Source organism: Phalacrocorax carbo, chromosome 15 (assembly GCF_963921805.1).
Source record: "Phalacrocorax carbo chromosome 15, bPhaCar2.1, whole genome shotgun sequence".
Taxonomy (NCBI): Eukaryota; Metazoa; Chordata; class Aves; order Suliformes; family Phalacrocoracidae; genus Phalacrocorax; species Phalacrocorax carbo.
The window spans coordinates 16,655,627-16,666,785 of record NC_087527.1 but is presented as its reverse complement, the minus strand read 5'-3'; the positions used below and the strand labels follow the sequence as shown (position 1 = coordinate 16,666,785).

At 43.8% G+C, this 11,159-nt stretch overlaps 1 protein-coding gene across 1 annotated transcript; it reads left to right on the top strand.

The window, feature by feature from the left end:
* Positions 1 to 2,484: 2,484 nt before the first annotated feature.
* Positions 2,485 to 6,404, top strand: SDF2L1 (stromal cell derived factor 2 like 1). The gene is made up of 3 exons (XM_064466598.1): positions 2,485 to 2,722; positions 3,566 to 3,762; positions 5,738 to 6,404. The coding sequence occupies exons 1-3, from the start codon at positions 2,554 to 2,556 to the stop codon at positions 6,014 to 6,016; spliced, it is 645 nt and encodes a 214-aa protein (XP_064322668.1). The 5' UTR covers positions 2,485 to 2,553; the 3' UTR covers positions 6,017 to 6,404.
* Positions 6,405 to 11,159: the final 4,755 nt, after the last annotated feature.

Here is an 11,159-nt window from a genome sequence, read left to right as displayed (position 1 = left end):
ACCAAGTGTGCAGGACTACAGGGTTAAGTGATTGAAGGCAGAAGACATTTTAGTTACATTTTACATTCTTCCCTTTCACAGCACTGTTGAATTACTGTGTTTGTGAGCATAAGCATGAATTATAATGAGATTCCTATCAAAAAAGCTGATGTTTGTTACCAGTGCGCACCATCACGTAACTTCTGAGGCAAGTTTACCTGTAGCTTACAGCAGTCTACAAGAAACAATAGTGGGCCCTGTAGCAATGAGTTGGCTGTTAATTGCCACGGGTGTTTGGCATTGATGGGGTTCTTTGTTGGCAACCGTTCTAACCCAATTATGTTTCTAAAGTAGGACTGAAAAGCATTGTAGGGAGCACCATGTAAATGGCTCTAAATGCACTGAGACTGAGCGACCTCCCAGAAAGATAGACAGGTGCCAGCTAAAGCCCCATATGATTGATTTTCCACGGCTAACATGGCAACCACAGACATCTGGGTTTGCCCCATTTACAACAGCAGCAGCAAATGCGAGCTGTTGTTTTAGTTAGAACAGCAAGGCTTCTTAGAATGACATAGAAGTATGGCATTTGACTATCAATGGGTGTTCTTTTGCTTTTCTATGAGCAGACATTTATACTTCTGGCACTAGGACATGAGTTTTTAGTCCTCAGAAAAACACAGAGTCTGTGTGTGTGTATGTAACTGAGTTTAGCACTTGGGCTTGTTTTAATGCAGGCCTGACATTTAAGTATGAGATTTTAATTAGTTGTAGGTATAGCTATATGAAATGGGCCAAAGCCAGCATAAAGAAAAATGAGCATTCAATTGAGGGGGATCACATGGGGAGGAAAAAGCCTTGCAGATCCAGGACTGGTGGAAGAGATAGTGAGTCAGCTGCACATCTCATGATGTTTCCACCAGCCAGCAACACCAGTGCACGTTCTAAATCGTCTGTAAGAGAAAGTGCAACGTTGCAGTTCTTTGCTGTTGCACACAGAGGATACTGTTGTTACAGTCTTCAGTCCCAAGGCAGGTGCCCTTCTACCCTTTCCTTGCTGCTAGGAAGGACAAAAGCTTTTCCTCTATTAAATTACTTTGTATTCCTGGGAGCGTTACACAGGACTCACACCAGACTGTGATGTGATAGATGGGTCAATCCAATGAGCAGTTTTGGAGGCAAAAGCTAACGGACTGTGTAGGAGATCCTGTGTCCTTTGTCCATGGTTGCTTCCTATTGATAAGAGACTTTTTTTTTTTGGTGGGGGGAGAGAGAGGGTTTTCTTCAGTCTGCAAAACTATGCAATGAAGGACAGTATGTATGTTACCTTATGCAGCTGTCTTTTATACAGAATAGAGCTTAATAATGTCTTTTTGTTAGAAGAGTTTCGCCAAAGGGACTGCATCACAGAAGGTGAACTTCCAGATCCAAAAGCAAAGGTGTGATCGCTACAGCTTAATGATACAGCAACCACTGTTAGTTCTTTGTATAGTATTTATGCCCTACAGTAGCAGCTCTAACATAATCCAGAAGTGACTGGACCAGTGGTATATTGACATGCAAGACAGTTCACTACCATGATTTTCCTTTGGTGTTCAATATTATGTCACATTTGTCTGTAAATCCCCCAAACTGGGACATATTTACACAATCTAAGAGCTAGACCGTAGGAAGGAGCAGCCCTAAATGTGCCACCTCCCAGCTCTGAGCTGGAAGTGGCCTGAATGCAACATGCGTATGGATGATTGACCTATTTGTGCCCATTCCGGCTCCCCGAGGCTGTTCCTAGGCCACTACCTATACCTGGGCTAACAACCTCAGAGCTGGTTTATGTCTGACAGTGCTCCCACTGTGAAGACACCTGTTCATCCCAGGCCGTGATGATCGTGGCTTTACCAGTCCCACTTGCAGCATGCTTTCTCCCACGGCCCTGAGCAGTCAGTCAGACTGACCCGGCAGTATTTTCCTTACCACCCAGACCACACGTTAGATGAGAGGGCTGCTGCAACAAACCTGGCCTGCTCTCCTCCGGCATAAAGCACCTCGCAGCGAGAGGGAACTCCCAGTGAGAGAAGCACGAGGATTCCTGTCAGCGCGGCCCCGCGGCCGCACAGGGCTATCGCCCGCCGGAGGCCGCGGCAGCCGGCTGCGGCAACGCTTCGGGCCGGGGGCTCGGCCTAGACCGGGGGGCCGCCCGGGGGCGGGGGCACGGCCCAGACCGGGGCGGGCCGCCCGGGGGCGGGGCGCTGGCCCGGCCCAGACCGCGGACCCGCCCGGGGCGTCGCTGAGGTAAAAGCGCCGCGGCGCTCCTCCGCGTCCTTTCCTGGGAGGCGCCACGCTGCTTGCTCTGATTGGTCACTCTTTTCCCTTGGCCCAATGAGCTCCTCCCGCTGGAGGGCTGCCGGCGGGGAGGTCACTAGGCCGTGGCCCAATGCGGAAGCGGGACCGAGCAGAAGGCGGGCGGGGATTGGCCGGCCGCCGTGCTGGCGCCGGACGATTGGCTGGCTCCGCGGAGGCGGTGCGGAAGCGCGCTCCGCTGCGGAGGGTCGGCGGTACTGGCCGGGCTGCGGCGCGATGCGGGGCGGCTGTAGCCTCTTCCCGCTCTTGCTCTTGGCGCTGCTGCGCGGGCTGTGCCGTGGCAGGGAGACGGCTCCGGGCGCTGTTACCTGCGGCTCGGTGCTGAAGCTGCTCAACACCCGCCACAGCGTGCGGCTGCACTCGCACGAGGTCAAGTACGGCTCCGGTGAGCAGGGCCGGGCCGGGGAGTGCCGCGCTGAGGGGGCCGGGGTCTGGGAAATGGCGGGCGGGGAGCCCTGAGGGGTGGCTGAGCTGGGAAGCGTTGAGGGTGCAGGAAAATGGTGGGGGCCAGGCTGGCGGGACAGGGAAGCGTTGGGGGGACAGGCAGGGGCAGGGAGGCGGTGAGGAGGCAGCAGAATGGCGGGGGGACAGGCGGTGAGGGGGCAGGAAAATGGCGGGGGGCAAGGAAGCGTGGAGTGGGGCAGGCGGTGAGTGGGCAGGAAAACGGCGGCGGGCACAGAAGGAGGAGGAAGAGGTTGCTGAGGTCCATGCCCCTGGTGCAGGGGGAACAGCAGGGCAGGGACGGGGCGGTGGGTGCACCGCAGCGGAGGGTGCTGAGGCCTGGGGTCCTGCAGCGGGGATGTGACGGGACACCTTGCCCTCATCCCAGAGGTGAGCCCTGTTCTGTGTCTCGGGCCTCAGCGGAACCTTCCCAGTGTCAGTTCTGGCAAGGAGGGTGCAGGTTTGTTTGGGGACACAAAAAACTTGGTAGTCGTTTTGAGAAGGACGGGATAGTGTGAACAGTATCCATCACGGATCAAATTTTCTTCTCACATGTTCACCATGAACTTCAACAGTTTGCAGCTACTAGCAGATGCTGTGTTTAACTTTGATCTGAAAGATCAGTTGGCACCTGCATTCGCATTGCAGTCAGTAAACAGACTGGGGGAATGAAGCCTCTTAAACATGAAGGCATGACAACATTGAAGCAAATTTCGCTAGTGCTTTCAGGACTCTCTGAACTGGGGAAGTGGATTAAGTCTCCTCCCGTTTCATTCTGTTCAAACAGGAAGTGGGCAACAGTCAGTGACAGGAGTTGAAGCTTCAGATGATGCCAACAGTTACTGGCGGATTCGTGGGAAGAGTGATGGCAGTTGCCAACGCGGAACACCAGTGAAATGTGGGCAAGCTATACGCCTTACCCATGTTAACACAGGAAAAAACTTACACACTCATCACTTCCCATCACCGCTCTCCAATAACCAAGTGAGTTGTTTTAAATCTCAAGCTTTTGTATGAATAGTGCATGCTATTGACAATATTCTCTCCAGTTTTTAATGTTTTTGAAGAATCAGGCTTGGGTACCAGCTGCCAGAAACAGTATTTCTGTGCATATCCAGAGTTCAAATACATGCTTCTCTGCATCTTGGAATGGTGTATTTAAGTTCTTGACAGAGGTAAAATTTAATATGTGCCAGTATCGGTATTTCACAGTAGTTTTAACAAATCCGGATGTTTTTTTATTCTGCAGAGAAGACTGTTCTGAAATGTTCAGCACTTTAAAGGCGTAGGAGGCTGGATGCCTCCCTCAACATTGTGAAGATTGCTCTAGAGAAAGGCAACAGGTCATCTGTTGTGGCACTAGGCATTCCTTCATCCAAGTTCCTTGGTGATCCAATCTATTAGTCTCAGTTATCTTCTCACTATCCCTATTTTAGTTCACTATTCTTATTTTTCTGTCCTCCTTCCACAGGAAAAATGGATCTGCTCTCATAATCATATTTATAGTTTTGTACATATCTAGAAGAGTGTAATTTCTAACAGTAATTAGGTCCCAGTCTTGTTCATGAAGAAATGTTTCTCCAAGACTGAAAATCTTCTTAAAATAAAGAATGCCAACTTCTTGGAAGTTTGTCATTAATAGTCATTTTAGTCTTTCTTCACATTATATAGATAGGTCATTAGATTCAAAGTTGGAAGACTTGACCCTTTGTGTAAAAGGTTTATCTTTTACCATGAGTAAAGTGGCTGAAAGAATAAGGTCCAGTTTTGTGTACATGATCTGTTTTTTAAAACAAAAGAAGTGATGGGAAAATAACATTTCAGAAGAATTGTTTAAAGAACAGATTGACTCTAAAACCTTCCCCTGGTTTTAATTTGTCGGTTTAGGCAATTTGTTTAGCATCGTCATTAATGTAAAAATGTTCAGCAACTGTCATTGTGGTTCTTTGGTTTTGCTGTTTGTTTGCACAGTATCTAAGAGAAAGGCCAGTTTTGCTAGAGACTGACAGGGCTGTGACTTACGACATCATTGGTATATGATGTAGTTAAAACCACAAATTTTTATTTCATATTCTTAACAGAAGTTGAATTTTCAGTTCGTATGTTGTCTTTCACACTTTTTGGACTATATCAACTTGAATTAAGATGACCCTAAAATCTTAGGTTGCTAGGTACAAAGTATTGCAGTTCTATTTTTCAAGTTGTTCATCGCTTCTAGTACTCAGATTTTTAAGAATTAAAGGCTATCTGGAGTCCTAAACAGTTGGTGCTTAGCCTATTCAGTTTCTGCAAACCCTTGGAATGTTTTTGGTGCATAATGAAATCTAATCCCTAACTTTTGTTTTAGCAGGAATTCATTTGCTTTAATGGTACTCTTTTATGTTTTTAAAGAGCTATTCAGCTGTCTATCTGAAGAAAGAGTGTAAACCAGGGTGGTTGTCGACCCAATTGTAAGCTTGGTATAATTAAGTAAGAAAGGACTATGGTTACTTAATAAGCTAAATTGTTGGGACATTGTGATAAAAACACATGCTTAAAAAAGCCTGTTGCAATGGAAACTATGAAGATGGTCATACTACAAAAATAAATGTGCGCTTTTTTGAGCAGGGAAAATTTGCATCAGCACTAGTTGTTTCTTTTGAGTTTTTTCTCAGAAGGATTGTTCTGATCTCTGTGCTTAAGTTCTCTTTCATTTAATCTGTAATGTCTGCTGGGGTTTGTTGGCACTTTTCGCTCAGATTGCATGTTGAGACTTTGTTGGCGCTTTGTGTTCTGATTGTCGTGGTAGGAAGTTACTGCTTCTGGATTTGATAACTGTTGACACAGCAACGCAACAACACTTTTTCTTTCCTCTCCATCCTTGCCTTTGAACTCTGCTGACTTGGTGATTGGTATTTTTGCATGTGTATCAGAGGTGTTTGCTTACATTTTCACTTCAGGAAGTTTGTGTCTCTAACAGGAAGTAAGTGCCTTTGGTGATGATGGCGAAGGAGATGACCTCGATATATGGATTGTTCAATGCAGTGGGACTTACTGGGAGCGGGAGGATGCAGTGCGCTTCAAGCACGTAGGAACCGAGGTGTTCCTGTCAATAACAGGGGAACAGTATGGCCATCCCATTAGAGGCCAACGGGAAGTTCATGGCATGCCTACTGCTAATCATCACAACTATTGGAAGGCAATGGAAGGAGTCTTCATCAAACCCAGTATGGACCCTGCAAAACATGATGAGCTCTGAAGTGATGGAGGATCCAAAACGCTTCAGCTTACTCCAGTGTTCGGAGATGCTAATCCTTGGTCCCTTATAGGTCCTACCTTGCCTAAGTGACTGACTCTCTGTATTACTGAAGGGCATTAGTTCATTCTGAGAATGCAGCACTTCTGTGGGGAATGGCATCTGCTGGGTTCAGCCACTGCAATTTATTTGGCGAAATCCTTTCAAGCTTAATTGATGAAACTAGTTCATACATCTGTTAGTTTGCGTTGTCATTTGTTTTGCTTGTTACTTTTTCTCAAATTTAAAAGAAGAGGAAAAACTGACATAGTATGTTTCTGTTGTCCCAAGTAAAAGAAAACATTGTATTTTGTAATCTTTTTCCAGTTATAATTAAATATTTGGAAACTGATTTCTACTTCTTAGTGAGAGGATGTTATTAATGAGGAGATGGAGTAAGTCTAGAAAGGGAATAATGGTTCTCAAATATGGTGTCTTTTGAATGGCTTGAAGTCAGATATTCGGCCTTCGAGAAACATGAGTTTCATTGCGTACTGTATTGGAACAGTTTAAAAAATTGTGTGTGTTGGAGTAAGAAGACCAAGTTTTTTAATTTGTTCACTTTCTCCAAGAAGTCCAGTTTTTCTGGTAACGGCAATACTGTTCACTGTCAAATGGTGAGACCACTCTGCTCTATCAACTGGTGCAGAAAACTACTGTTTAATTAATATGAGAATTTTATAACGTGGTGTAAAGGAACAATTGAATTTGACGGATGTTGAACTTGCGTGTCACTCTGCGAGATCAGTATGATGTACCCATGTGGGGTTTTTGTGTGTGAATCCAGAATAAGAGAAAAAAAGAATCTTAGCCGATGGTTTCATCCTGGATTTTTGGTAGAACGGCATGCTCTGGAGTGCTAGCAAGGAATCTTCACTGAACAACTTACAAATTTCTGTGCTCCTCTCCCTCTGCAAAAAGGCAAAAAACCTAAATCTTGAATGTGTGTGTTACATATTGTTAGAAATACTGATTAAATTCAAAGTACCATACATTTTCTATTTGCTTTAAACGGAAAAATTCACAAAATGAGTGTGAAGAGTCAGAGAATTCAGATGTTCTTGTCTCCATGTGTAAATAGTTTACTGATTATGGTCTTAATTAGTCAATCAGTTAAAGAAGCAGGAAACCAATTTGCTGCTGTTACATCTCCAGTCACATGCTGCAGTGTTAGAGGGATAGTTGTTGCGAAGGTGCGACAGGCAAGGGCAGTTACCTGCCGGTACGCACGCTGCGCTTCCTCGTGCGGCTGTGCTGTGCAGGCTAGCGTCAGGTTTTATGTTAGGGTTTGCTACTAGTGAAGATCCTTCGTACCCTGTGGAACAAGGAACCTCTGTAACAGTTGGTTTGGGTACTTCGTTATTTTTCTTCAAAGAAAAAGGTAAGACTGTTTTTCTGTTAATCTCAGTTGCGCATGGGTATTTAAGGATTACGAGCATTTTGGAGAGTAAGTAGGCTAGCTTTTGCTGTTTTGTATTAGAAGTAAGCTTTCATGTGACGAGTGTTTCAGCTTCACTGATATTCCTAACTGGTATTGAAGTTTTAGCTATAAAGGATAACTAAAAACAAAACAAACATTCTGCATAAACAAGCTGACTTTTCCTTTCCTTTATTTTTTTAATAAATAAAGGGCTTTTCTTTTGAAGCTGGTATATGAGTAAACTCAAAAAGAGTGGTAGCATTTGGCAGGAGGAAGAAATAAATTTGCCAATGAGCTCTCTGTCATTAAGGGTTAAACGCTTTATGCCTAAACCATATGGGCTTAGTGTTTGTGTGCCTGTGGAACACTGGGTTGGCTGAGAAGGGGTAGAGCTGTGTGGCTCATCTCAGTCTCTGCGCCAGGTACTGTCCCCTCACAGTGTTTACTTCTGCCTGGATGTTTCTGTCCCTAGAAGAGGTATCAGTCTTATTTATTATGCTTGAACGGGATCTCACTGGACCTTCCTCTTTTGGTTCTGGATTTGAGCTAAATTGGTTTGGTGAGGCTGACTTTTAGTCCTTATTGCTTGCTTTCTAATACGGTCTCAGTTTTGAAAACATTGGTACCTGCTGTTCTTAAAGGGCCAAGCTTCCACACACACGGATCCATTAATGCCTTATTTAAAGACATATTCAACAATATTCCTGTGAACTGAGTTTTCTTTACTTTTGATTCTGACCAAAGTGTAAAGGTGTCTTGGCATTAATATTTTACTTATGCATGTATCATAATAGTGGGGGTTTTTTTCCTTCCCAATTCTTATCACTAGAAGCTGTGCTGAAGGATTCTTAAATAAGGCCAGTTGAAGTACATCTTACTTTGGAAACGTCTAATGTAATACTAAAAGAAATATTGGTACTCATAAGATGCTAAATGCAGGCTACAAAAATCGTAAGTTAATGTAGGCAGTGCAAAAGCTTATAGCTGTGAAAAATGATGGCTTGTGCAAGTGCTAATGTGCTTTCCTTTATGTATAACTTCTACGTTTACAAGACTTGCAGTGGTTTCTGTTTAATGTCATATTTTATGCTTTAAACTGAAGTACTGAGATTTCAGAATCTGATTCAGGTCAGGTGTTCTTATTTACTTTGGCTGCTTACAGTTCAATTTCTCAGTCCTTCCCCCACAGCTGAGGACTAGAGACTTGGAGAATCCCGGGTTTTATCGTGCTGGGTTTTGTTGTTGTTTGTTTTCCGTGTGGTTTTTATCATCTGTCTAAAGACGTCAAGACTTTTTAGGCATACCATGAAATACTGAGAGATGTAGATATGAGAGTTGGGAACACTGTTTTGCTGCTTTCTTTATTTTAAGGTGATAAACTAAATTTTATAATGCCTCTTGTCAAAATTCTCTATACACTTCAAGGTTAAGTGAAAGCTATTTATTTTGGCTTCTGATGCTAGCAGAAAAGAACTCTCCCAAATAACTGACCAGGTGCTTTCCAATTTCCTGCTCACTACTGCTACAAGAACTCTTTTTGAAGAGGTGCACCAATGGTACTCTTCCTTTAATAAACTAGAAAGGCTTTTGGGAAAAGACACAGAGGGATCCTTATTTGTAGTTGTTCTCATTAGGGATAATTGCTGAAGACAATCTACCTAGTTTAACGCTCTATTTTGAGAAATCTGTCAAACACCGCATGTTACACGTGTATATGTCTAGTTCAATGTAAAATGACAAAGAGTTCCTTAGACATGTTCATTTTGGAGGCAGGTGTGTGTCTACAAATATTTTTACTCTTTATTTCCTGAAGCTTTTTAAAGCTTTGTATAACAGCTTAGCATATGAACAACTTGATTTCTCAGTATGAAAGAAAATTGGCTTTAGTTCTCCAAAAGTGCTAGAAGGGATATACTACTCCTTGGGTCTTCATTCTGTATGTCGAGGCTAAAGATAAAATGATGTTTTAATTTCATTTATTATGTTTGGGAATACTAATTGGGTATATCTGTTCTTATTGAGTTCAATTAGCATAGTTTTAAAAAATCAGATCAAAAACCCCTTCCAATCAGAACAACGCTGTGGCAGTGATGCTTACTGAGCCTCTTAGTTTTACCGAGTCTTCTCTCTCCTCTGCCTCTCTTTTCCAGCACCGTAGCACTAGCTCTCGTGGCAGATGTACTGTGTTTTGCAGCCGTACCAGGCAGAGGTTGAACCTTAGCAGTATCTCCTTCCAGAAGCAGCATCTTGCTAGGTGCTGTCTGACCCCTGGCTGACACACTTGCTGGCTCATTGGATAAATTCCCCGCTGGCAGCTGGGAAACTGGCTAAAAGCCTACAGAGGGTTGTGTCTGCAGGGTCCTGTGATGCTGCCTGCCCCTCTTGCCTACTTTTGAGTTCTCATCTGTGCTCCCTTTTGATTTTGCAGTTCTGGGCCACCATTCAAATACCTTTGGTAACTGATTGCTTCCTAACCTGGCTGTTTCGTCAGCTGCCTTTCAGGGACCGTGTGTTTGGTTGTGTCATTAAGCTTTCTGAGGAAATAGGTTTTTTTAAAAAGTTACCCTTAAATGAGAATACTCAGACCTAAAGGAGTGCTTTCTTCCTGTAATCTCCTTGATCCTATTCTGTGGGGTGGGGAGCACAGGGGATGGTTTGCTTCCTCCAGAAGGAATGAAATGTTCACAACCTTACCAACATGGAGCTGCATTGGAAATGCAAGACAATTCAAACGTACCTTAGCATATGGACTGTTCGTTATGTATGCAAGTCACAAACAATAATAAACTTTAGGGTCCTAAGGTTATTTTAATTACTTAGAGGAATAAATATTTTGTACTTTCTCCCCTCCTCCCACTGACATTCTGAGCATCTCAGTGTTACCATGTTTACGTGTACTTTAGTGGGACCTTGAGTATTTACACCTAATAACTGATTTTGATTCTATGCCAAAGACAAAACACCAATGTTAGCTCCTTCTAATCTGTTTCCTTAATCAAACTTGCAATAATTTCAGGGGTGCATGGAAATTTATTGAGAGATGGCTCTGAGGACAGAACTGAGTTACTTTGGGTGTGTATGAGACAAGGAGGGAGTGCAGTGAGCACCTTGAAAGCAGACTTCAGCAGTTGCACGGTTCAATGCTGCTTTCTCTTTAAATTACAGCAAATTAAACAGATTATGAAAACCTTTTACTATATTTGGTATTGTACTAATTCTAAACTAGCATAAAGTCCACAGTAGAATCCTCCTGTGACAGCTCTGATACTGATTCAAGCTGCTGTTCCGTGGGGGATCCGATGGTCTTCAGTCCTTTGGGAAAATAGTGTCCTGCTTCATCAGTGTCAGAAACGTTGGAAGCCGTATGACATCTCAAGGGTACCAAACCCTCGTGAAATGCATTACAAATTAATCACAACGGGTGCAAGCTATAAAGCTGGCTAATTAGTTTCTATATGCTTTTTAACTATAAAAATAATGTGCAGGTGCTGGCTTTGCATGGCTGGAGGACTGTCAAACTTGGACCCAGGTCTAAGGCTCTTTGCTTGCTCTTCATCATGGTCATGTATTTATTGACCTAAGCTTCATTTTAGCAGTAGAGGTGTGCGCTGTGCTGAAAGGGGAAGTGTCAGGGTGAATCTACTGTAACTCTAACCACAGCTACACACAGAACAAAGCAGGTGCCGA